Genomic DNA, 21,745 nt, shown 5'->3' with positions numbered 1-21,745 from the left:
TCTCCTTCTCTAGGAAGGTGGATAAACTTCACCAACCGGACAAAGCTGTCGAGCCATGGAATCTGATCAGGCAGATAAAGTATCAAACTCTAGCAAGCCTCAATGTTCTGTTTCTCTACAAACCTTGGGCGAGTTGTAGGAATTTGGGGGAATGTGTTCCAGCTCTGGGAGTCAGGAGCCCTGACCTCTAGCCCTGAGTGGCTGAGTGACCTTGGCCAACTCCCCTTACCCTGTCTAGGTCCCGGCTCTGAGAACTGACATGGTTTTCCTGGAGGGGCCCTTGCGGTTGGTGACATCTAAAATTCCAAGAGCTAAGGAACTTAAGGGTGGGAGCTTGGGGTGGGGGTTGGGGGGAGGCAAGCGAGCCGGATTGGCCCTGGCGCGCCACGTGTCCGGCCCAGAGCCGGCGGCTGTCCTCCGGCCCGCCCCTGCGCTGCGGCTGCTGCTCGGCTAACGGGCTCCGACCCAGCGAGCTCCGCGTCCCCGCGTCCGTCCCCGACAAGAGGCCTCCGCCGCGCGGTGAGTGCGTTGATCCCAGAGAAGGGAATCGCCCGAGGGGGCCCCCACCTACGGGCTTCAGGGACAAGGGGACCAGCAGTAAGTGTTCAGTCACCGGCAGACCGACGCCCCCTGCCAGGAACAGGAACCGGAGGGCACGGTAACCTGAGAGTGTCGCGGCTGGGTGTGTCTAGGGGAGCGCAGTGGAGCAAATCTAGGGCCCAGGCGGAGAAGCGCAGGAGGAGGGCGCCCTGGAGGGGGAGGGGAGCGGAGGGGAGCCTCGGCTCTGCAGAGGGTGGGGTCTAGGGCTGGGGGCTCCAGGCTGCGGGCCCAGCCAACCTTAGCTAGAGGGGGTTGAAGAGACGAAGAAAGCCCGGGGTTGGGGGCCGCTAGACACGAGTCTACGGGTTCGCACGGAAGGGTGTGGCTGAGCGCGAAGACTGAAGAGCCCGAACCTCCAGCTGTCTGTGAAATGATTTATTGTGGTGCCGTGGAGCGGGCTTTCTGTGGGCAGCCAGGTGAAGGACCAGCAGTCCATACCTAAGGACCCAGGACCTGGTTCCCTTTGCGCTACTGCTTGCGGATGAAGGAGTCTCCCACCTGGGTTTCCAGTACTCTTTATGCTTCCCCTAAGCACAGGCCTTCCCAAAGCTTGGGGTCTTCAGATGACTCCCCAGATACTAGCATATAGGAGTGAAATACCCTCACTCCAAGTCTTAGCCCCACCAACAATTTCCAGTGTGACCTTGAGCCAGTGGCTTTCCCTCTCTGAGCCTTGATTTCTTTCTTCACCTCCGGAGCTGATAAACTCAGCCTGTTTCAGAGGAAACAATAGCTTTGAAAATGGATTTTTTTTTTTTTTTTTTGTCAGCTGAGAAATGATTACAGGTTTGAGAATCTTAATTGTAAGTTTCAAAACCCTGGCCTTGTAGAGAGGACTCTACAAGGGGAAAGGGAAGGAGGTCCTGGAGGAGGACTAGTCTGACCACTGCTTCTCCCTCCCTCTCCTTTTCTCTAAACTCTGGTGGGTCTTCCCTGACAATTCCAAATTTGGACATATGGCTCTCAGATTTGTGAAAGGGCTGGTTCCCCCCCTCCCCCCAAGAGCCTGCTCTTTTTCCTCTAATATTCTCTTGATCAAAACACACCTAAAATTGCTGGCCCCACTGACCCAGACAGGGTATCCTCACCTGCTTAGCCCTTAGAGGTGTGCTGAATGATCACCCGCCCAGTTTCAGCCCTGTGGACCCCTGACCTTCTAGGTGGCAGGCCCTGAGCCATGCAGAGGGCACTGGCCTGGTGGTTAGTGGGAAGCTAGGGTGCAGTCAAGGTGTGATGAGAGTTCTTGAGCAAGCCCTTTCTTCTATGGGCCTTTGTTGCCTGTGTGTAGCAAAGTCTGCTAAACTGGCTGGCACTTCCGGTGCGGGTGTTCTATGATTCCGCTGCTGTTCTAAGATTTAGGATTCTGGGAGTTGGGTGGGGCTGGGTAGGGCGGGAGGCAGAGACTTTCATCCCCCTCTGCAGCTGTGACAGTCACTCATCCATTTTTCTTTGCCTTCTACCCTTTGTTCCCAAGGGTATCTGCTGGGATTCAGAATATTGTCGGTTTCTACGTAAGGGCCACAGCTATTGCTGGGGCAGAATTGGATGTGAGTGTGCAGACAGGAGGGCTACCCGGAGAAACCTGGGGCCTGGCTTTGTGGGGTTGATTTCCTGGGATGAGGAGGGGAGACTGCAGTGCAGGGTAGCTGCCAATGTCTAGAACATCTGCAGTGCAGAATCCAAGGAGAGCCCTGGGCCACCAGGCTCCAGCCCCAGTCCCAACCTCTACCTCGCCCCTAACCAGCTAGGTGCCCTGGGCACACCTATTACCCCTCTGAGCCTTGGTTTCTTCCACTCCAAATGAAGAAGGCATGTGCTCAGGGCATCCCACTGGTGAGATGGGTTGGATCTGGACGGCTCTTCTAGAACTTTCTGGGGAGGCCCAGTGAAGTCACCAGCCTCTCCTCACCCATCCTCTCCAAGATACTTCCTGGGAGGGGACAAAGCACAGGATGTGGTCTCTACTGTGATTTCTGAGCATGCATGCCCCCCCCCCCCACCAATAGAGGAGAGGAAGTAGGGAGTGATCTTTTCATTTATAATCTTTGCTTGGACTCCAACTACATCCCCTTTCCTCTTGGGACTGAGAAGCCCCTACAGAGACTGACTGTGGAGAAATGACTGTCCATGGGCTCCTTGAGCCTCAGATTCCCCCATCTGTAAAAGGAGGATGAGACGGATGTCTTCGTGAGGTGAAGAGGCAGATGTGAAAGTGCCTCGTAAACTGTAGAGTGTGATTTACAGAGAAGGAAGTGCTGCTGTTGTAATCTCAGAAGGGGGTGGTGATTGGGAAGGCAGGTGACCTGAGCCTTGGTTTCCTCTTGTGTAAAACGAATATCTTAGTGCTCCTTAAAGAATGGCAATAAAACAGTAAGCACTTTTATTTATTGAACCCTTACAATTTACCAGGCCCTGGCTGAACACTATGTTGGATGCTGTTATTGTGCCCATTTTGCAGATGTGGAAACTTATTACAAAAACTCATACAGTATAGTGCTTCCTTTGTGTCAGGTCCTTTTCTAAGCACTAGACTTGTCTTCATTCTTTTCACCATTACCATAACTTCTATGAGGTAGATATATGGTTATCCCCATTTTTCGTATGAAGTAGGCACAGAGAGGTTAAATTCTTGCCCAAGGCCACACAGCTCCTAAATAGCACCCTCAGGCTTCACTCTCAGGCAGTCTGGCTTCAGCGTCTGTACTGTGAGACACTACATTTTGCTGCCTCTCACAAAAGTAACCTGAGGATTCAAACCCAGGCCAGCCCAGTTCCACTTCCGGGACAGACAGATGATCCTCTGGGGCCTTGTCCAGCCTAGATCAGTGGCTCTGGGTCAGAAGAGGGAAAGACATTGCTCTCTAAGAAACCTGAGTGCCTTGAGCTGGGAGGGTATGCCCAGGCAAAGGGCCAGGGATGGCATTTACCCTGGTTTCAGAGTTGAGGCTTCTGGAGAGTGATAGAACTGGGCTTGGGTGTCTGCCTGTGGGTTGAGAGGGAAAGGAAGGAAGAACCTAGATGTTATAGGCTTCCAAAGTGGAGTACAAACACCTTACAAAGTGGGACGCACTGAAGGTGATTTTCTGGGGTACAGGAAGAAATTGTTAGACCTCCAATTATTTATATTTCTTTTCTTTTCTTTTTTTTTTTTTTTGTCTGAGCAGAGTCTCACTCTGTTGCCCAGATTAGAGTGTGATGGCATCAGCCTAGGTCACAGCAACCTCAAACTCCTGGGTTTAAGTGATCCTCCTGTCTCAGCCTCCCAAGTAAATGGGACTTTAGGTGCCCTGCTAATTTTTCTATTTTTAGCAGAGATGGGATCTCACTCTTGCTCAGATTGGTCTCAAACTCCTGAGCTAAAGCAATCCTCCCGTCTCGGCCTCCCAGGTGAGCCACCATGCCCAGCCTAAAAAGTATATTCATGCAGGATATGGTTAAGGAAAAAAAGTATATTTCTGTGTATCATGGTAAATGCTCTGGGTTTTTCTTTTGTTACAGGTTTTATGCCATTAAATAAAATTCTGTAGAATGCTATATTAGACCAGCTGCATGGGGGCAGGAGCCTCCTCTGTCTCATTTTCGATTGTACCTCCAACTCCTCCCAGTGGGCCTAGTTTGCAGGAGCTGCTTAGTAAATATTTTTTGAACAGTGAATCTCTGCTTAATAACTGAATTTTTTCTTTTTTAATTTTATGACTTTGAACTAACCCTAACCTCTAGTTCTTCTCCTGGCCATAGAATAAGGAGTAGAGCACAGTTTGAAATCCACAAGGCTAGATGGCTCATTTATTGTGTGATTTTTTTTTTCAATGAGGTCACTAAAGAAAGCATGAAAGCCACCACGTACATTTTAGCCAGCAATCCTTAAGATCCAATACCTGTTGTAGGGGGTGCAGCAAAGAGACACATACAGTAATTTTCAAAAAAAAAGAAAAAGGGTGGAATCCTGATTCATATAATAATGAACATGTGCTAAAGATTTTATTTTAGCACATGTTCTAAAAGGGGATGATGTCTTTAATCAATGACACACCAAGCAGATGTTATAACCAGCTCGAAAGAATATCAGTAACACTTGTACATTGAAAGGAATTTTCAATTAGAGGCAAAACTGGTTTTTCTACCTGCAAGAGTGGGAAATCAATTGGACCTTTACCAGGTAGGACAGAATGAGCATGTATTAGAATTACTTCGTGTTACTGTCAATTATCTGCAACTTACTGAGCTATAAAATGGCTCAGTGAAAGACTAGAATCCCAAGGCTGCAGGTTCCCCAGCACAGGTACATGTTAGTATTTTGCTGCAATATCTTGGGGCCACATGTGGCCTTCTGCATCGTTGAGTGTGGCCTTTTGACTGACTCCAAATTTTCCAGAACACATCCTTTTAATAAAGAGATTTGTTCAGTGAAGTTTGGCTTCAGGGCTGCATTTGGGGATTTGGAGGGCCACATGTGGACTTGAAGCCACCTGTTCCCTACCCCTGGCCTGGAGGCTAGCAGTCTGCATCTGAGGGAGAAATCAATCATAAATCCACAAAGGTTGACCAAACCCAGTCAGATGAGGGAGGTTTCAGAGCACTGTGGGGATTCAAAGGAGGGAGAAATCCCACCTGACTTCTTAGAAGAGGTGGCATTTGAATTCAGAAGAAAACAGTGGTTCTTAGCCTCTTTGTGCCTTAGAATCACCTGAGAACATTTTTAGAAATTACCAAAGCCCAGGATTCACCCCCAAACAGTTGAGTCAGAATCTCTGGGGGTTGACCTTATGCTTTGGTAATTTTGAAAAACTCCCCAGGTTGTATTTATTAATGGTCTAGATTCTAGAAGGCTAGATAAAACATGCTAGTGGAAGGTATTCCTGGTTTAGCAGGGGAAAGGGTGAAGAAGAGGGAAGGGGGAGCAGAGAAGTTAGGAAGGTAAACCAAGGGCCTGAAGGCTGAGATAGCCGGGCAGTACTGAGGGCCACCATTGGACACGTGTGAGCAAAGGAGTCACGTGGCTCAAGTGTAGCACATAGGCACGCCTCTGAGACAGAGGTCTGGGTGATTTTGTTATGCTCTTCCAGGTTATTTCTTGATTTTCTTAAATCACCTTCTCCTTAGGCCTGGTTTCACCCCCTTATGCTCAACATCCCCCAATAGACTACTGTACTACTCCAAAGACCTTTTGAAACAGAAATACTCTTTCTTATTGTGGTGTTACTGTTCTTTCTTGCATGCTCCCAATTCATGTTCCATTGAATCCAGATTCTCAGCCTAAACCCCTAATATGTGTCTTTAATTTTATGTCCGTATAACGATCACCAACAGTGGAACAGAAAAGGACCAGATAAAAACATTTGGAAAGCTGTATTATTCTTGTTTTGCATCCCAGTAGATTATCATACCCCCCTTTGGAGACCACTGTTCTAAGAATGATGATTGTGATAACAGAAATCACCATTTATTTATTAAACATTTAATTGTACCTGACCATGCTAAGTATTTTACCTGCCTTACTTCATTGAATTTTCACAAAAACTATAAGATTATAATTTCAGAGATGAAGAAACTGAGGCAGGGAGAAATTATATAACTCATGCAAGGGCCTATGCTAGCAATTTGCAGTGTTAAGACTTGAACTCCAGGCTTGACCTCAAAACCAGGATTTATTACAACACCATGCTGCCTCCTTTGTAAATGTTTGAGCTTATAATAAAAGCTACCATGTATTGAGCCTTACTGTGTTCTATGCACTGTGCTAAGTACTTTTCTTGTGTTATATCATTTATTTCTCAGTACCAGTAGGTATTTTTTTTTTTTTTTGCAGTTTTTGGCCAGGGCTGGGTTTGAAACCGCCACCTCTGGCATATGGGGCCAGCGCCCTACTCCTTTGAGCCACAGGCGCTGCCCCCAGAAGGTATTTCTATTTGCATTTTGCAGGTATGAAAATTGAGATTCAGTTTAAGTAATTTACCTAAATGGCAAACAACTGAGGGACAAAGCCTTTGCCCTCACATGACTTAGACAAGATGCTTGCCCTGTCCAGCTCTCTCACTGGGCAACAGTGAGCTGTTCTTCCTACAGTCAGCTGGGAGCTCTCAAAGGGGAAGGAAAGAAATGTGATTGATTGCAGGCCCAAAGACTGAGGCCAGGGGTGTCTACAGCAGCTCAAAGCCACCCTTAGATGGGTTTCTGGAAGGATCGGTTGTGATGAGCCCTCACTGAAACTTATCCAGGTCAGAAGGGATTCAGGATTCCTGGGGGAGAGAGGCGCAGGTCTGGAAGGCCCGTGTTTGCCAGTCATGAATAGCTTTTCAGTCAAGATAGCAGAAGTTGCATACTGATGGTAGACATGGGTGGAATCCTGTGGCCTGGGGAACTGGTAGTCTGCTGTGAAAATCCCTGGCTGAAATCTCTAAAAGCCTCTCGCATCGCTCTGGATCTTCTCAAAGAAGGAGTGATGTATTGATCCCATTTTACAGATGAAGAAACTAATGCCCAGAGAGGGAACCTGGTTTGTCTGAGGTTACAGAGGGAATAAACTGGGAACCAGAATCTGGGTCTCGTTCTTTGGCGTCTTCCTGATGTCCCATCATAGCCATGGCCCATGGCTATGTGGGCTTCTTAAGACTGGAGCCTACAAGGCAGAGCTGTTGGCTGCTGTCTGGGCACTGGCAAGTCCATTTCTCTCCCTGAGGTGCCCTTACCCCATCTAGAAAAAGAGAGGCTCCGAGTAGTGTTTGCTAGCAGCCCCTCTAGGATTCTGAAACATCACATATAAGACACTCAGCCAATTTAGGCAGTATGGTCTGGTTGCTCCGGAAGGGACCAGAGGCCCTCATTAAGATGTGCCTGGGTAAATGGCACATCTGTGATTAGCTTTAGAGCTTCCCTGAACCCTCAGAGAGGCTATTAGTAGTAGCAGGCAGATTGGCCCTTCAAACTTCAATCTGAACACGTAGTTCTGGAAGGATCTTGCTCTTTAGATACACATGAGATGTATGCACCCATAAGGCACACAGAAACTGCTCTCAGAGCTCAGAGTATTTTCCCAAAGGCTTGGAAGTCCCTGCTTTGAGCTGTCTTCTCTTTGGAAAGGGGCTCTTGTCCAGATGGGCCTGAGCTGCAGCCAGCAGCAAAAGTTTCCAGTAAGGAGGCCAAAAGAAAATGCCTCAAGGCTGTAGGTGCAGGTGACAGGCCTCAGCCCTCCCTCCCATATGTCAAGTGACTTCCTGTCCCTCATGCAGTCCCTGTTTCTGCTACCCTGTTTCCTCGAAAATAAGACAGTGTTTTATTTTAAGGTGTGTTCCCAAAGATGCACTAGGTCTTATTTTTGGAGGATGTCTTATTTTCGGGGAAGCAGGGTAGCCTTAGGGTTCCCTCTCCACCTGTCCCTACTGTTCCTTAGGCCTGGGAAACCCAGACCTGGCCTCCAGCCCAATCTTGGGGTAGATGTGGGCTCCCTGCCCCAGGGACACACACCCTGGTGGTGGTGGGGGTGCCGTTCCCATTTCCTGGTGAGAGCTGCACATTGTACCCAGGGGTCCCTGGTTGCCAGAGAAACAGCAGGGTTTCCTTGAGCTGAGCTGAGCTGGGCTTCTTTTGCAGGCAGATCTGTCTTCTGCCCTGCACTCCTAACCCCATCTCATGTCTGTCCTCCGCTGAATGCAGTCTGGGGGACTTAGAATCAGGCAATGGGAATACATGGGCAAATGCTTCAAAGGCCCTGTCCTCAACTTCCCAGCCGTAAAGCAAATGCCACCTGAGAATATACCTGGTGTTGGCCTCTTACGCTCTGCCTTTGATATAGTTTATGATTCAACCTCCAACAGGCAGGAAAGCGAAAGCAACGGTTTTGCGCTTGAAACTTTGAACTCAGAAATGAGCAATCAGCCCATGATCACATAGTTGATAAGTGATAAAACAAGCATTTGAATCCAGGTCTGTCTGGCTGCAAAATGTGTTTGGTGTCACGCTGACTCTGGTGTCCCAAAGTGAGGGCAGACTATGGAGTGAGGTCAGGGGCTGGTTTTTCTAAGCTTTCTTGTAAGTTTGGGGGGAAGTGGGGAGTATATGGAGAACTGGAATGTCTCCAAGGTTTCTACCTTTCTAGTTCTGTTCCCTGTCGGGTCTCATTAAGTAAGCCCGATTGAGTTGGCTATTTTTACTTTTTAAAAGCAATACATAGGTAAAATTAAAGAGATCAAATTATGCAGTGGAACGCACTGGTCCTCTTTTTCTCCTCTCCTTATCCTAAGATTGCTTGATTGATTCTGCCTTCCTGCTGAGAGTGCTCATTAGCGCAGCTCCCACCACCTCCTCTTCTCCTTTCCAAGTCACTTACATCTTTTCTTCACTTATTTTTAGGTAATATACCCTGTTCCTTCACTGTTTCCTGACCCCTCCCCCATGTGCCTTATCCATTTTCAATGAGATCATGTGTCCTGTGTATTCAAATCCCCCACAAAGGCCTTGTCCCACCAGAGAGAAAGCTAGTCTTCACAGGGGCCTCAGGTGCTGGCCCCCTGACTGTATATCCTACCATCCCCTGCCCCCCATTCCCTGCCACTACATCAGCCACTCTGGGCTCTATGGTGGTTCCTCACTCCCACTGCCCCCAGCTGCATTCATGAGACACTCTGACCCCTCTTCTTGGGACTTTACCCCTTATCACTCTCTGACCAAGCCTTTTCTTTTCTCCTTAGTTCGTATCTCAGCCGAACTTATGCATTTGTTATTCTACCCTATTAGAGTGTAAGCTCCAGAAAAGCTTTGTTTTTAAAATCTCTTTCATACTTCTTTGTCCCCTATGCTTAGAACAGCTCCTGGCTTAGAGTAGATGCTGAATACATGCTCACTGACTTCCACGGGAGCAATAGCCCTTCAGGGTACAGCAGGTGGTGGGGAGCCCCCAAGTCTCTGCTGCAGACCTGTGAGTTTCCAAACCCATTCTTGTTGACTTGGGAAGAGGGCACAGGAAGTGCGGATAGTATGGACTCTGGCATCTGGAATTGTTGAATTTACTTCTAAGCTCTATGACCTTGGATCATACATTGTAATACCCTGGCCTCAGTTTCCTCCTTTACACAAAAGAGGATCTGATGCCCGGAAGAATCACAGGCACTGTTGGGACACACACCCTGCACAGCCTGGAGTCAGGCAGTCAGTGGTAGGTCAGAGGTCATGCCCACCCTCCCTCTCTGCTCCAAGTGTGTGAATGTCTGGACACCCGCCAATCTGTCCATTGGCCTTGGAAAACAGAAACCATCAGGGTGAGGAAATCTGGGGAGGGAAACAAAGACGAACAGAGTGTGGGAATTCTCATGGATGTCTTTATTCTCCACAGTGGATTCTGCTGCAGAACCTGAGACCATGGCCAAACTAGCACAGGTAAGAGGACCCTATTTCCCAAAGGGTGTGCTCGACCTTCCCTGGGGCTGGGATACCCTGCAGTCACTAGATCCATAGCAGAGACCCCTGGTACCATCACCTTGAAGGAGCAGGAAAGGTTCTTAGGCTTTACTTGTTCCTGTTACCAGTCATAGCTCTTCAGATACAGGACACGAGTGACAACGCATAATATTCTAAGCAGAAAAGGATGAATATTGGCTAATGTAACTAAGAAGCCCAAGACTTCAGGTCTGGGTGGATCCGGGAGCCCAAGTGATAGTGTTGGGATTTGTGTCTGTGATCTGAGCTTCCTCTGCTGGCTTCATTCTTAGAACTATCCTTGCCTTGACACGCAAGCCACCAGCAGCTCCAGGCTTCCATTCCACTGTCTTGGCCACATACTGATTCCAGGGTACATCCCAGGTTTGGTTGTTATTGGCTGGGCCTGGGTAACCAGCCCTCTCTTGGACCCAGGAGGGAGAGCGGGGCCCACCTGAACTGCATGGCCCAAGTGGTTCCCAGGAAGGGAGATGGATACTGGACAGGCACAAAAGGATCCTCTTTGCTCTGGAGATGGAAATGTTTCCTGTCACACCAATTTGGGATTAATTCTCCTAGCTTGGGAGACTCTAACCTCTATCTTTCATGCTGTCTGACTACTCTTCCAGAGACATCAGAGCTCTTGGTCTTATGTGGCAAAGATTGGGCTCAGTCTGTGGTCAGAACTAGGAGTAACTCTGTCAGGGTGAGCCCAAGAGTGCTCCCTGTTGGCTGGCCTAAGAGAAGGAGGCATGGTCAGTGTCATGATGGGATCCAAAGGGGACAATAAAACTGAGGGACACCTGACTTGTCCCCTTTTGTGTCTACTGCAAACCCAGAACTACAGGCCATAAAAAGTACTACAGGATCTAGTACTTTTGGCCCTCATTTTCCCCTTACAGGGTGGTTGGCCCTCATTTTCCCCTTACAGGGTGGTTGAGTTCAATGACAATTAACTTCATGCTTGACTCCGTGACTTGCCACCCAATGAACCTGGGCCTAAAGGATCGTCACAGTTTTTGAGGAGCACAGTATGTTGTAGGATGTAGGATCTCAACCCTCAAAACTGTCCGAGCTTTGGCCTCCACATCAGCCACTGAGGAGTGTGCTTTGCAAGTGGCCTTTCTGATCAGGAGGAGAGAGTGGTAGTGGTTATGGGTGAAAATCCAAGGTGGAACTTTTGCTGTTCCCCATTTTCTCACACGTGGTCATCCTAGAGCCACTTCCTGAAAGGCATTGGAATTTCAGGATTCTGGATGATCCACGTGGACAGGTCAGGCCCTGGGAGATCAGAAAGGCTAGGACCTTAGGGTGCAGGCCTTTGGACTCCAGTGTTCTTGAGTCATGCCTGGCTGACCTGTGATTTCTTGTTGCCATGGACCAGAGGCCAGCAGATCTCCCCTAAGCAAGCTCTGGAGTGGCAGGGATCTAGGGATCTCTTCCCATGGGGTGAATTGGCATCCCCTGTGCATAGTGCTCTGATGGGGGCAGTAAAGGAGCTCTGAAGACATCAAAAGGGGTGCCCCATCCAGGTTGAGGGGACAGGAAAAGCTGCCTAAAGAGAGCCACTCAGGGAAAGAACAAGGGGACTGAGAATAGTGGGAATGGCTGGAACAGAAGAGCAGAGGGGAAAAGTGAGAGCCGGCAGTGAGAGTAATTTAGTACGCTTGGTGCGCAGTGGTTTGGGGGAGCAGAGGAGGTTATAGGAGACAATACTAGAGAAGTGTGAGAAAGGTCTCCCTTCCTGTGGGCTGAAGTCCATGGCTGTTGCTTCTAATTATTAGCTCATCTTCTGGTGCCACCCACCGCCGACACACACACACACACACACACACACACACGTGTACTCGTGCACACACAGTAGACTGTTCACTCTTCTCTGGTCCAGTCACCCCCAGCTCCTACTACTACAATATTGTGCCATTCTCCCTATCTGTCCTTCTAGGAGATGGGAACATGTGGCCCAAAGACTTAAAGAATTAGTGTGGTGTCATAGAGGGTGCCAGGAGACATGGCATAGTGGCCTCAGTTTCTTAGCAATGTCTGGGCTTGAATGTGATAATGAACATGATGACACCTTGAGGACAGAGCAAGAGAGGCAGATCTCATGTGCAGGACTCTGGGAGCTGTGGAGGTGAGGCCTGGGTCAGGTCGGTCAAGGCAACTCTTAGCTGGGGTCCAGCCAGGCAGCCATCTCTCTGGAGGATGTCACTTCTGCTCCTGAGATGCCACTGGAACTCCTGCTCCAGGAGTGGCCTGGATGGGGCCCAGGCCCACAGAGCCCCAGGGCCCGGGCTGCTCACCAGCTGGCAGCAGGGCCTGCTGAATATTTCAGGGTGGAAAGTCCCTTCTCTGCTCTCCCTGCCCAGGTACCATAGCCAGGAACATATCTGCCAGAGGTAGGACAGGCAGTCAGGGTGAGGAAAAACCGGTGCAGAAACACAGGGGCACTCAGAAAGGCAAAATGCACAAAGTTGGTATGAGAATGATTAACAGTGGGAAAGCCATGCCCAGATGATTTGGGGGCCTGTCTCTGTCTCTGCATGTGACCAGTGCAAAGCCCCTTACCCCTGCTTCTTGTGGCTATGGTCCTGTGGGGTCCCAGGATAACTAATTGATTTTATTATACTTGTGTAATAAAGACCAACCTTGCTCTTCAAAAAGCTTGTCTCCGAGGTCAAGCCCTGTGTATGTATGTCATTAGACATCCTTTCCCCCACAGGGAATTGCCTCATCTTCTGTCAACTCCAGACGCTGTTGCAACCACCCACACTATGCCCAGTGGAGGAGGGAGGGCCTGGAGGAGTAACAGTAAGAAAGGGGCAGTCCATCTGCTCCGGTCCTCACGACATGCTTCCATCTTCTCCGTGTGCCCTCCTGGCAGCATATAGTCCCGTGATCTTAGCAACTCTGGGCATCTGTCTGTGAGCTCTGAAGAGTCTTGGTACCCGCACATCCCCATCCCAGCAGACAAGTTAAAAAGGCTTCTAGATCCTAGGCGGCACCTGTGGCTCATTGAGTAGGGCGCTGGCCCCATATACCGAGGGTGGCGGGTTCAAACTCGCCCTGGCTGAACTGCAACAAAAAGCCGGCCGAACTGCAACAAAAAAATAGCCGGTCATTGTGGCGTGCGCCTATAGTCCAAGCTACTTGGGTGGCTGAGGCAGGAGAATCACCTAAGCCCAGGAAGTGGAGGTTGCTGTGAGCTGTGTGACGGCACGGCACTCTACCGAGGACAATAAAGTGAGACTCTGTCTCTACCAAAAGAAAAAATGTCTTCTAGATCCCACCTAAAACCTACTGCTATTTGATTGCTTTTGATTTACATAAAAGGCAAGCTATATGGTTCGACCTAGTTAAAAATGCCAAACACTGGGGACAGGGTTATAAACAGGCAACTCTGTTGACTGAGTAAGAAAACCAATGCCTCACTATGCCCAGGTCCTGACTTAGGTGGTATGCCTAGGACAACCACTGCAGCTAGAGCTGCCCTCCCCAGGAGTTCAGGAATCTGTCTAATCCCTATCTGTCATGCTCCAGCCTCATCTCTTTGCCTTCCCCATCGCAGTGGATGGTCTCAGGAACTCTGGGCATCTGGCCTGAGTGCCAAAGGGTCTGGCCTGCTTTCCTGAGCTCTCCTCACTTCTCTCCAGGCCCATGTCTTGCGTTTCCTCTGTGCTGCTTCCTTCCTCATCACCTTTGTCCTCCTCTTGCACCCCTTGGGACCAACTGTCACTCATCCTTTAGGACTTGCCTAGATGTCACCTCCAGGAAGTCTTCTCTGATCTGCTCAGTTTATGTTCACATTTATTCATCCACCCATTTATGGAACAAATACTGAGTATCTAGTTGCTCAGGCCCTTGCTAGATGTTGGATGCCGCAGTGAGCAAGACAGACATGGTCCCTTCTCTTACAGAACTTTCTGAAGGAAGTATCTCTTTCTGGCTCCTGTGTTACCCTTGCCATAATACCTACCAGACTATGTTATAGTTGAAATGTATCTCCTCTGCCAGACTATGAATTCTTAGTGGTCCCTGGTCCTAGCACTCAGTAAATATTGCTTGGTTGGTTGATTGATTGAATGAATGAATTAATGAATGGAGGGTGCTTGTAGCTGCCCTGCACGTATGATTTTCTAAGTGTGGGAAGCACCTAGGATCTCATGGTTTGGACAGCCTCTTTACAGCCTTGAAAACAGGGTCAGAATGGCACAGAGAAGAAAGGGGCCTACCTGACAAGAGTTAGTCCCAACAGAGGAGGTGAAGGGTGCAGTGAGGTAACTCTGGTGCTTTGGTATTCAAGAAGAGGGGCAGGCAGATGGCAGGTGGACATCATTGGCCAGGGAAGAAGCCCTGAGCCATGTGTGTGATGGTTGACCCTTCTCATCTTCACCCCACCAAGATGGTCTGCTAGAAAGAACCTCAGATTCCCTTCCCAGCTGGGCTCCTGACTTGCTGTGTAGTGTTTTTTGTTTTGTTTTTCTTTTTTAGAGGGATGACTGGCCTCCGAGCAACATGTGCAGCCCTGGGGAGCGCCCCTTAGGTTTTTTTCTGTAGACAAGGTCTTACTCTGTTGGCCAGGCTAGAGTGCAGTAGCATCATCATAGCTTAATACAGCCTCAAATTCCAGGGCTTAAGCGATCCTCCTGCCTCAGCCTCCCCAGTAGCTGGTATTACAGGCACCCACCACTACTCCCAGCTAGTTTTTCTATTTTCAGTAGACACAGAGTCTCACTCTTGCTCAGGCTGGTCTCAAACTCCTATGCTCAAGCAATCTACCATCTCAGCCTCCCAGAGTGCTAGGATTATAGGGGTGAGCCACTGAGCTTGACCTGCTCTGTGATCTTGATATGTCACCGACCCTCTCTGTTTTGGGTCTTCTGGGGCACAGGTGGTAATACTAAACCCAACTTTCCTCGCAGGGATATCCGACCTGCAGCCCTCAGACAGTCTGCTGATTTCGTGTTTTGCTCGTCTGTGTTGTGGGATATCACAAAAAGTATGCGTAGACCTATTTTTGGTAGTCAGCTTTCATTAGTGTTTGTGTATTTAATGTGTGGCCCAAGACAACTCATCTTCTTCCAGTGTGTGGCAGATGAAAAAAAGTTTGGATGCTCCCGCTCATTTAGTTATCAGCATATGCTTTTCAAGGGTACAGTCCCTCCATTATTCCAAGTGAACTAGGAGATGCTCTACAACTGGAGGAGTGGATTGGAGACTAGTGCTGGTTAGGACAGGTTGACTCAGACAGGTGGAGAGAAAAGCAGCTGTGGAGCATGGCCACAGGCTACCTGCAAAGGGCCCAGGCAGACATTGGAGGACCTGCCCCTAGTGGCATCTTTCACAGCTTATTATTTCCATGCTGGGCCCAGGAGGCTCGGCACTGGGGATAGCATTGTTAGGATTCCCTGGCCAGGAGGGCTCCCTCCACAGCCTTCCCCTTCAGTGTTCTCCATCCTAGAGCCTGGACCATGCAGCCCAGTCCCTTCAGCTTCTGTGCCGAGCCTGTGTATCTCTGGGGCTCTGTAGTTCTTTTTAGGCAGACTTACTTGTCTCTTTCATGCCATCGTCCCTGTCCACTGTGGAGTGAAGAACTGAGTGAGCACTGAACTGAGGGGTCTTTAAGGACCCTTGCAAAGCAATATTTCTGAGCCTCTTTGCCCTCTTATTTTTCCATCCATCCCAGAAGAGAGTCTTTGTCTGCACTAGTTTTTTGATATTGCTGCACTAAGTATGTCCAGGGAGAAAGACTGAAGGGTTTGGAAGTGAAATACCTGAAGGACACCAGTTGTCCTGTCTTGTTCATTTATTCATGGGATAGATACTTGCGTCCTTCCTTTGGTCAGGCTCTGTGCAGCATGCAGGGTATGTGTCTGTACCTGCCCTCGGGTCTCCGGATCCACTGCCTGCCTAGGGATTTCTCGAGCTCCAGACCCTGAAGTCTAAAGGAAGGCCAAGGGGAGCTCTGCCAGTAGAACCCCATCCTGTGCTCACCGAGCTCCTTGCAAGACACCCTGGTCTAGGTATTTGGCATGTGTTAACTCTCCTTCTCTGCCCAGAGGTGTGATCAGGTTGCAGAGAATTCATGGGTGGTGGGAAGAGGGCTGGATCCTTTTCTGGTCACCTGCCCTTATCAGAGCTTTAAATAGCAACTCTATGCCCACACATGCATACCTCAGAGGAACCAGCCTCTGCAGACATAATCCAAAGAGCATTCAGATGCCTGGCCAGGGTCCTGCAGTGTAGGGACTTGGGGGTGTAGGAGACAGCCAAGGGCTCACTCTGCCTGTCCACTTCTCCTTCAAGACACAGCTGATGTGAGCCACCCCCAACTCCTTCCTGTATGACCTCTTTCTTGGTTTCCCCCTAATTGAAATCAGCTACCACTATTTTCCCACATTACCTTGCTTCTGTTAGAGTGTTTATTACAAGCTTTATGGTAATTAGGATATTTATTACAAGGTCTATGGTAATGTGTGTGCTCCTCTCTCTCTGCCACTGGGCCAGGAGGTCATGAAACGCAGGCTTCTGGTCTCCTTTCTCCCCAAATCTTTACTCCTTGGCTTCAGGCCTGGCACAGGTAAAATGCCTTCCACTGTGCTGTGTGCTCAGTGACAGGCTCTGGCATACTCAGCTCCACCAGCTCTCGGCTGCTATCCCAGATCCCATACTTCTCAGTCCTACAAAGCTGACCCACATCTGACTTCCCTGTGAACCAGCCCCATTGTGTATTCAGGTTCAGGTCAATGTCTAAGATCCCCTGGCTCTCTGCTCCTTCTTTCCTTCCTACAAGGTCCAGGCCAGCTCATCCTCAGATGCCAGTTCACAGCTCAGTTTACTGGGCCAAGAGGGGCAGCATCTCTTCTTGGCATTGAACCAAGTGTGGCTATAGGCACCTCTGGCTTAATAGCTCCTCAATAGCACCTCAATAGCTGGTAGAGGCAGGGTTTCTGGAGCTAGAGAGCAGAGGAGGAGGTCTAGGAAAGTGGTTTTCCTTCTTTGAACTTGACTTCTTCATCTCATGATGGAGATAATCTTACATACTTCTGCAAATAGCTAAACTAATCACATTAATGAAGGTGAAAGGGCTTTGTAAACTGTAAAGTACTGTAAAAACATGAGGGACTCTGGTTACCCCTGCAGGGATCATTTCCCTCCCCCACACTCAGCCAGGATTTTTTTTACCCTCTGCTGGGCCCCTTGGAAGGTGGTTCAGGGCTGTGGGCCTTGACCAAGCCACACTTCCTTGGGGATAGGTCACTGTCATTCAGGCAAGTTGCAGCAGGTGGTGTGGAGAATCATCCGTGCCCTTATGCAGGGTTTATGTAGTTAGCACCCAATTGTGTGAGAGGAGGGAGCTCAGTTTGGACCAGAGTAGATGTCTAACCTGAGGTTGGGGATGGGAGCTTGGTCTAGGTCCAGGGTCAGCAGCTCACTCACTGCTTTCCTCTCCACAGGGTGCCAAGTACCGGGGTTCCATTCATGACTTCCCAAACTTCGACCCCAACCAGGATGCTGAGGCTCTGTACACCGCCATGAAGGGCTTAGGTGAGCGCCAGGCCTCTGAGAGAAGGGCCTGCAGAAAGTAGGCTTCAGGGAAGGTTGGGGGCATTCTCCAAACATGGGGCTTAGCCCCGAGCCCTTGCGGTGGTGGGGCCAGGGTGAGATGGTAAAATATACTCATTCATTGTTTTAGCTCCTCTTTTAATTATTTTTCATAATTTTATAATAAAATGTTTCAGACCAATAAAAAGTTATAAAGAATAATAGAAGCTTCACCCATAGACCTACCACCCAACTTGAGAAATAGTGCTTCATCGGCACAGTTGAAGTTTCCTTGGTAGGTTACCTCCTGGTAATGTTTCCCCCTGCCTTGGCTCAGGGTGACAACTGCTCTGGCTTTAGTGCTTATGTTCTCTCTGTTCTGTGGCTGAGAGAACCCTGTACTGGGTGTTAGGATACCTGGGTTTTCTAAGCCAGGCTTATCCTGAGACCTTGGTGGGTTCTTTGCCCTGCTCTGGGCTTCAGTTTCCTTACTTGTACAGTGAAGAGCGGAATTGAAGGCCCTCTGAACTCGGATAGCATATGTGTTATGATCCCTGACAGTGGCGGCTTAGTCGGTCCCTACAAACCCCCACCTTGACGCCAGCACCTGTGAGCAGAAGGCTTATGCTGAGCACTGGAGGAGCTAGGGCTATGTCCAGGGAAGGAAGCATCCCTGGTGGGCTTCCTGGAGGTGGGCTGGATGGAGTGACAGATTCCCTCCCTCTACCAGGCAGTGACAAGGAGGCCATACTGGAGCTGATCACCTCCCGGAGCAACAGTCAGAGGCAGGAGATCTGCCAGAGCTACAAGTCCCTCTACGGCAAGGTAACCATGTGACTGAGGGCAGATGGGGTGGGGGCTGGGAATGGTCTCACTCGTCTGTGCTCATTCAGGTTCTTTCCTGCATCTGGCACTCCAAGTCAGCCTCTGTGCTGACCTCCTTCAACCTCAGGTACATCTAGAGCACCTGCTGTATACTGGGCTTGTGCTAGGTGCTGGGGCTGCACAGGTGAATAAGACCCATGAGGTGTCAGCTGTGTGGAATCCCAGACAGTGGGAAAGACATGCAGTAAACACAGGAGCAGGCAGTGATAGGGAAGAGGCACAGTGCTGTGGTTTGAAACCTGCACATCCATTTGCTAGATGCATGAGTTTGGGCAAGTTACCCAATGTCTTTGAGCCTATTTCTGAGGACTGGTGACAGTACATGCCTCCAAGCATGATGATTCTGTGAGATTACTTAGCCCAGAGCCTGCCAGAGTAAGTGTTCATTAAATATAATTCTTCTTATTATAATCGCTTCCCCTTCCTCTTCTATCTCCTTGTCTTCCCTGCCCCCCAGGACCTCATTGCTGACTTGAAGTATGAGCTGATGGGGAAGTTTGAACGACTGATTGTGGGCCTTATGCGACCACTTGCCTATTTCGATGCCAAGGAGATTAAAGATGCCATCTCAGTAAGAAGTGTGCACATGTGTGTGTGTGTATGTTGGGATGGGAGTGTGGTTAATGGGAAGATTCCAGATTCTTCAGCAAGCATCTGGTGAGCCCAAGTACCACCCAGCAGATGTGTTCTGCTTTAAGAGGTAGTTTGCCAAAACCCTGTCCCAGAGGGGCATTGTAACCTCCTCCAGGCAGACAGATATGGACAGATGTCAGTGTAACGCAGAGCACATAAACCGGGCCCTTGGCCCAGACCCTGACACCAGAAGTTTATGGTCCTGAGGAAGCAGATTATAGAGACATATGGGGCAAAATTGTGTCCAGTGCACCATAGGCTAAGGGCACACTGGTCAGCACGCCAGACCCTCAGCCTGGGGTGGCTTGAGAGGGCATCTTAAAAGATGAGAATATAGCTTGAGTCCCAAAATGAAGATAGGATTTAGTAGTCTTTACTAGCTGGGGCAAAGGGGTGGGAGAAGTTGTAGAGGTACGTTCAGGAGGAGGAGCATCTCAGTCTGGTTGAGCTAGAGGGTTGCCCTCTAGGAAAAGGGAGAGATAAAAAGCACTTAAGTATGTCTGGAACTTTATAAAGTACTAAAATCTTTCCCTCTAATGAGCTATTAAGCATGAGTTTATTTCATAAACTGTGAGAGATTATTAGTATCTCAATCTCCCTGTGAGTTTACTAGAGCAACTAACATCATCTCCACTTCGCAGTTGGGAAAACTGAGGCACAAGATAGAGTTTCATGGCTGGGTATGATGGATCATGTCTATAATCTCAGCACTGAGAGGCCGAGGAGGGTGGATTGCTTGAGCTTGGGAGTTCAAGACCAGCTTGAGCAAGAGCGAGACCCTGTCTCTACTAAAAACAGGGGAAAAAAAAAACTAGCCACATGTAGTGGTAGGTGCCTATAGTCCCAGCTACTTGGGAGGCTGAGGCAAGAGGATTGCTCAAGCCCAAGAGTTTGAGGTTGCTGTGAGCTATGATGCCATGCACTCTACCCAGGGTGACAGGGTGAGACTCTGTCTCCAAAGAAAGTTCCATAATCAGAAGTCACAGAGCAAGCTGCTGGCATTGGCAGGACTAGAACCTATGCCTTATGAGTTTTAGGGCAGCAGGTCCTGTTCAGTACCTAAGAACTGTGGTAACCAGCCCCCTGCGTGCCGGAGGTTTCATAGCTCTGGACACTCCAGGATCCCAGCCTGTGGCTGGTGGCCTTCCTTCCCAGCCCTCAACTCAGCATACTCCTTCTCTTCTCCCAGGGCATTGGCACAGATGAGAAATGCCTCATTGAGATCTTGGCTTCCCGGACCAATGAGCAGGTTCACCAGCTGGTGGCAGCATACAAAGATGGTGAGATGGGCGGGAGGGGCCCCTCAAAATCTTCAGATACAAAATGAGGATGATTGCAGGGGTGGGGACACCAAGATTCTGTCTATCCACCTTCTTTCCTCCTATATAATAAGTATTTGCTCTGTGTTGGGGCACGTGCTAAGTTCTTAGGATAAGATGGTAGCTAAAATCCACAGAGTCCCTGCCTTCTAGACCTTACAGACCCATGAGTTAATGAGGGAGACAGACAACAAACAGTACCCATTGCAACTAAGTGTTATGAAGGAAACAATAAGAATCAGACTTTCATGAGGGAGGACCGCTTCTGACTGTAGTCAGGGAAAACCTATCTTGGGAGGGAACCAGGAAACAAATATACAAAGAGTGAAGAAAAGGAGGCCAAGACGAGAGGATCCCCTGAACCCAAGAGTTTGAGGTCGCTGTGAGCTCTGATGCCATAGCACTCTAGCCAGGGCAATTGAGTGAGGTTATCCCAAAAAAGAAATATCTGACTCTGTAGTCCCAGCTACTTGGGAGGCTGAGGCAAGAGGAGCATTTGAACCCAAGACTTTTGAGGTTGCTGTGAGCTATGATGCTATGGCACTCTACCAGGGCAAGAAAGTGAGACTGTATCGCAAAAGAAGAAATCTGAACAAAACAAAGCAAAAGAGTAAAGAGAAGATCCTTCCAGCCTGGGGAAAGGCAAGACCAAAGGCCCAGAAGCAAAAGTGAGGCTGGCAGCCAGTCTGAGATTATACAGGTAGAGTGAGCTTGGGAGTTCAAGACCAGCTTGAGCAAGAGCGAGACCCTGTCTCTACTAAAAACAGGGGGGAAAAAAAAACTAGCCAAAAGAGAGATGGTGTTTTATTCTAAGTTCAGTGAGAAGTTGGTGAGTATTACCGTCAAGTATGGGCTTTAAGGTGGTCACTCTTGTCACTGCGGATTGGAGAGGACACGAGAGTAGAGGCACAGAGAAGCATTGGAAAGCTGTAGCCACTACCCAAGGGAGAGACAGTGGTGGCCACAATAGGATGGTACAGGTTGGGGTAGGTAGAGAGAAGTGGACAGATTCCATTTCATCACGTCACGATTGGCACTGAAAACTGAAAATACACCGTGGTTTTTTCCGTAGCAGTCGTATAGGCTGGGTTTGGGAATCTGTGACAAATATCTGATCATTTTGGGTGTAGCAGGGACCTTTATCCTGGATCCATGAGGTCTCTGGGGGATGAGACTAGAGCTTGTCTTCCTTCCTGCAGCCTATGAGCGGGACCTGGAGTCTGACGTCATTGGCGATACATCTGGCCACTTCCAGAAGATGCTTGTGGTCCTGCTCCAGGTTGGTACCTTGTCTGCTTTGTCCTCTGGTTTCCATCTGGCTCATCTGGTATAGAGCCTGAGTGGGGTCCTGG

At 49.2% G+C, this 21,745-nt stretch overlaps 1 protein-coding gene across 4 annotated transcripts in view; it reads left to right on the top strand.

Annotated features, from left to right (window-relative positions):
- The first annotated feature begins 402 nt into the window (after positions 1–402).
- ANXA6 (annexin A6) overlaps positions 403–21,745 on the top strand; it is a 58,641-nt gene continuing 37,298 nt past the window's right edge. For 2 of the 4 annotated variants that reach the window (XM_053567427.1, XM_053567424.1), the window contains exons 1-7: positions 403–519; positions 9,929–9,972; positions 17,469–17,559; positions 18,287–18,381; positions 18,899–19,012; positions 20,264–20,354; positions 21,593–21,672. In XM_053567427.1, the coding sequence (XP_053423402.1) occupies positions 9,955–9,972; positions 17,469–17,559; positions 18,287–18,381; positions 18,899–19,012; positions 20,264–20,354; positions 21,593–21,672 (489 nt within the window). In that variant the 5' untranslated portion in view covers positions 403–519; positions 9,929–9,954. Of the gene's footprint in view, positions 520–552; positions 659–9,928; positions 9,973–12,733; positions 12,823–17,468; positions 17,560–18,286; positions 18,382–18,898; positions 19,013–20,263; positions 20,355–21,592; positions 21,673–21,745 lie in introns of those variants that run through there. The other 2 variants (XM_053567428.1, XM_053567425.1) reach the window with 2 other exon arrangements.

Source organism: Nycticebus coucang, chromosome 17 (genome assembly GCF_027406575.1).
Source record: "Nycticebus coucang isolate mNycCou1 chromosome 17, mNycCou1.pri, whole genome shotgun sequence".
NCBI classification, from domain to species: Eukaryota; Metazoa; Chordata; class Mammalia; order Primates; family Lorisidae; genus Nycticebus; species Nycticebus coucang.
This window is presented reverse-complemented; position numbering and strand designations above follow the sequence as displayed.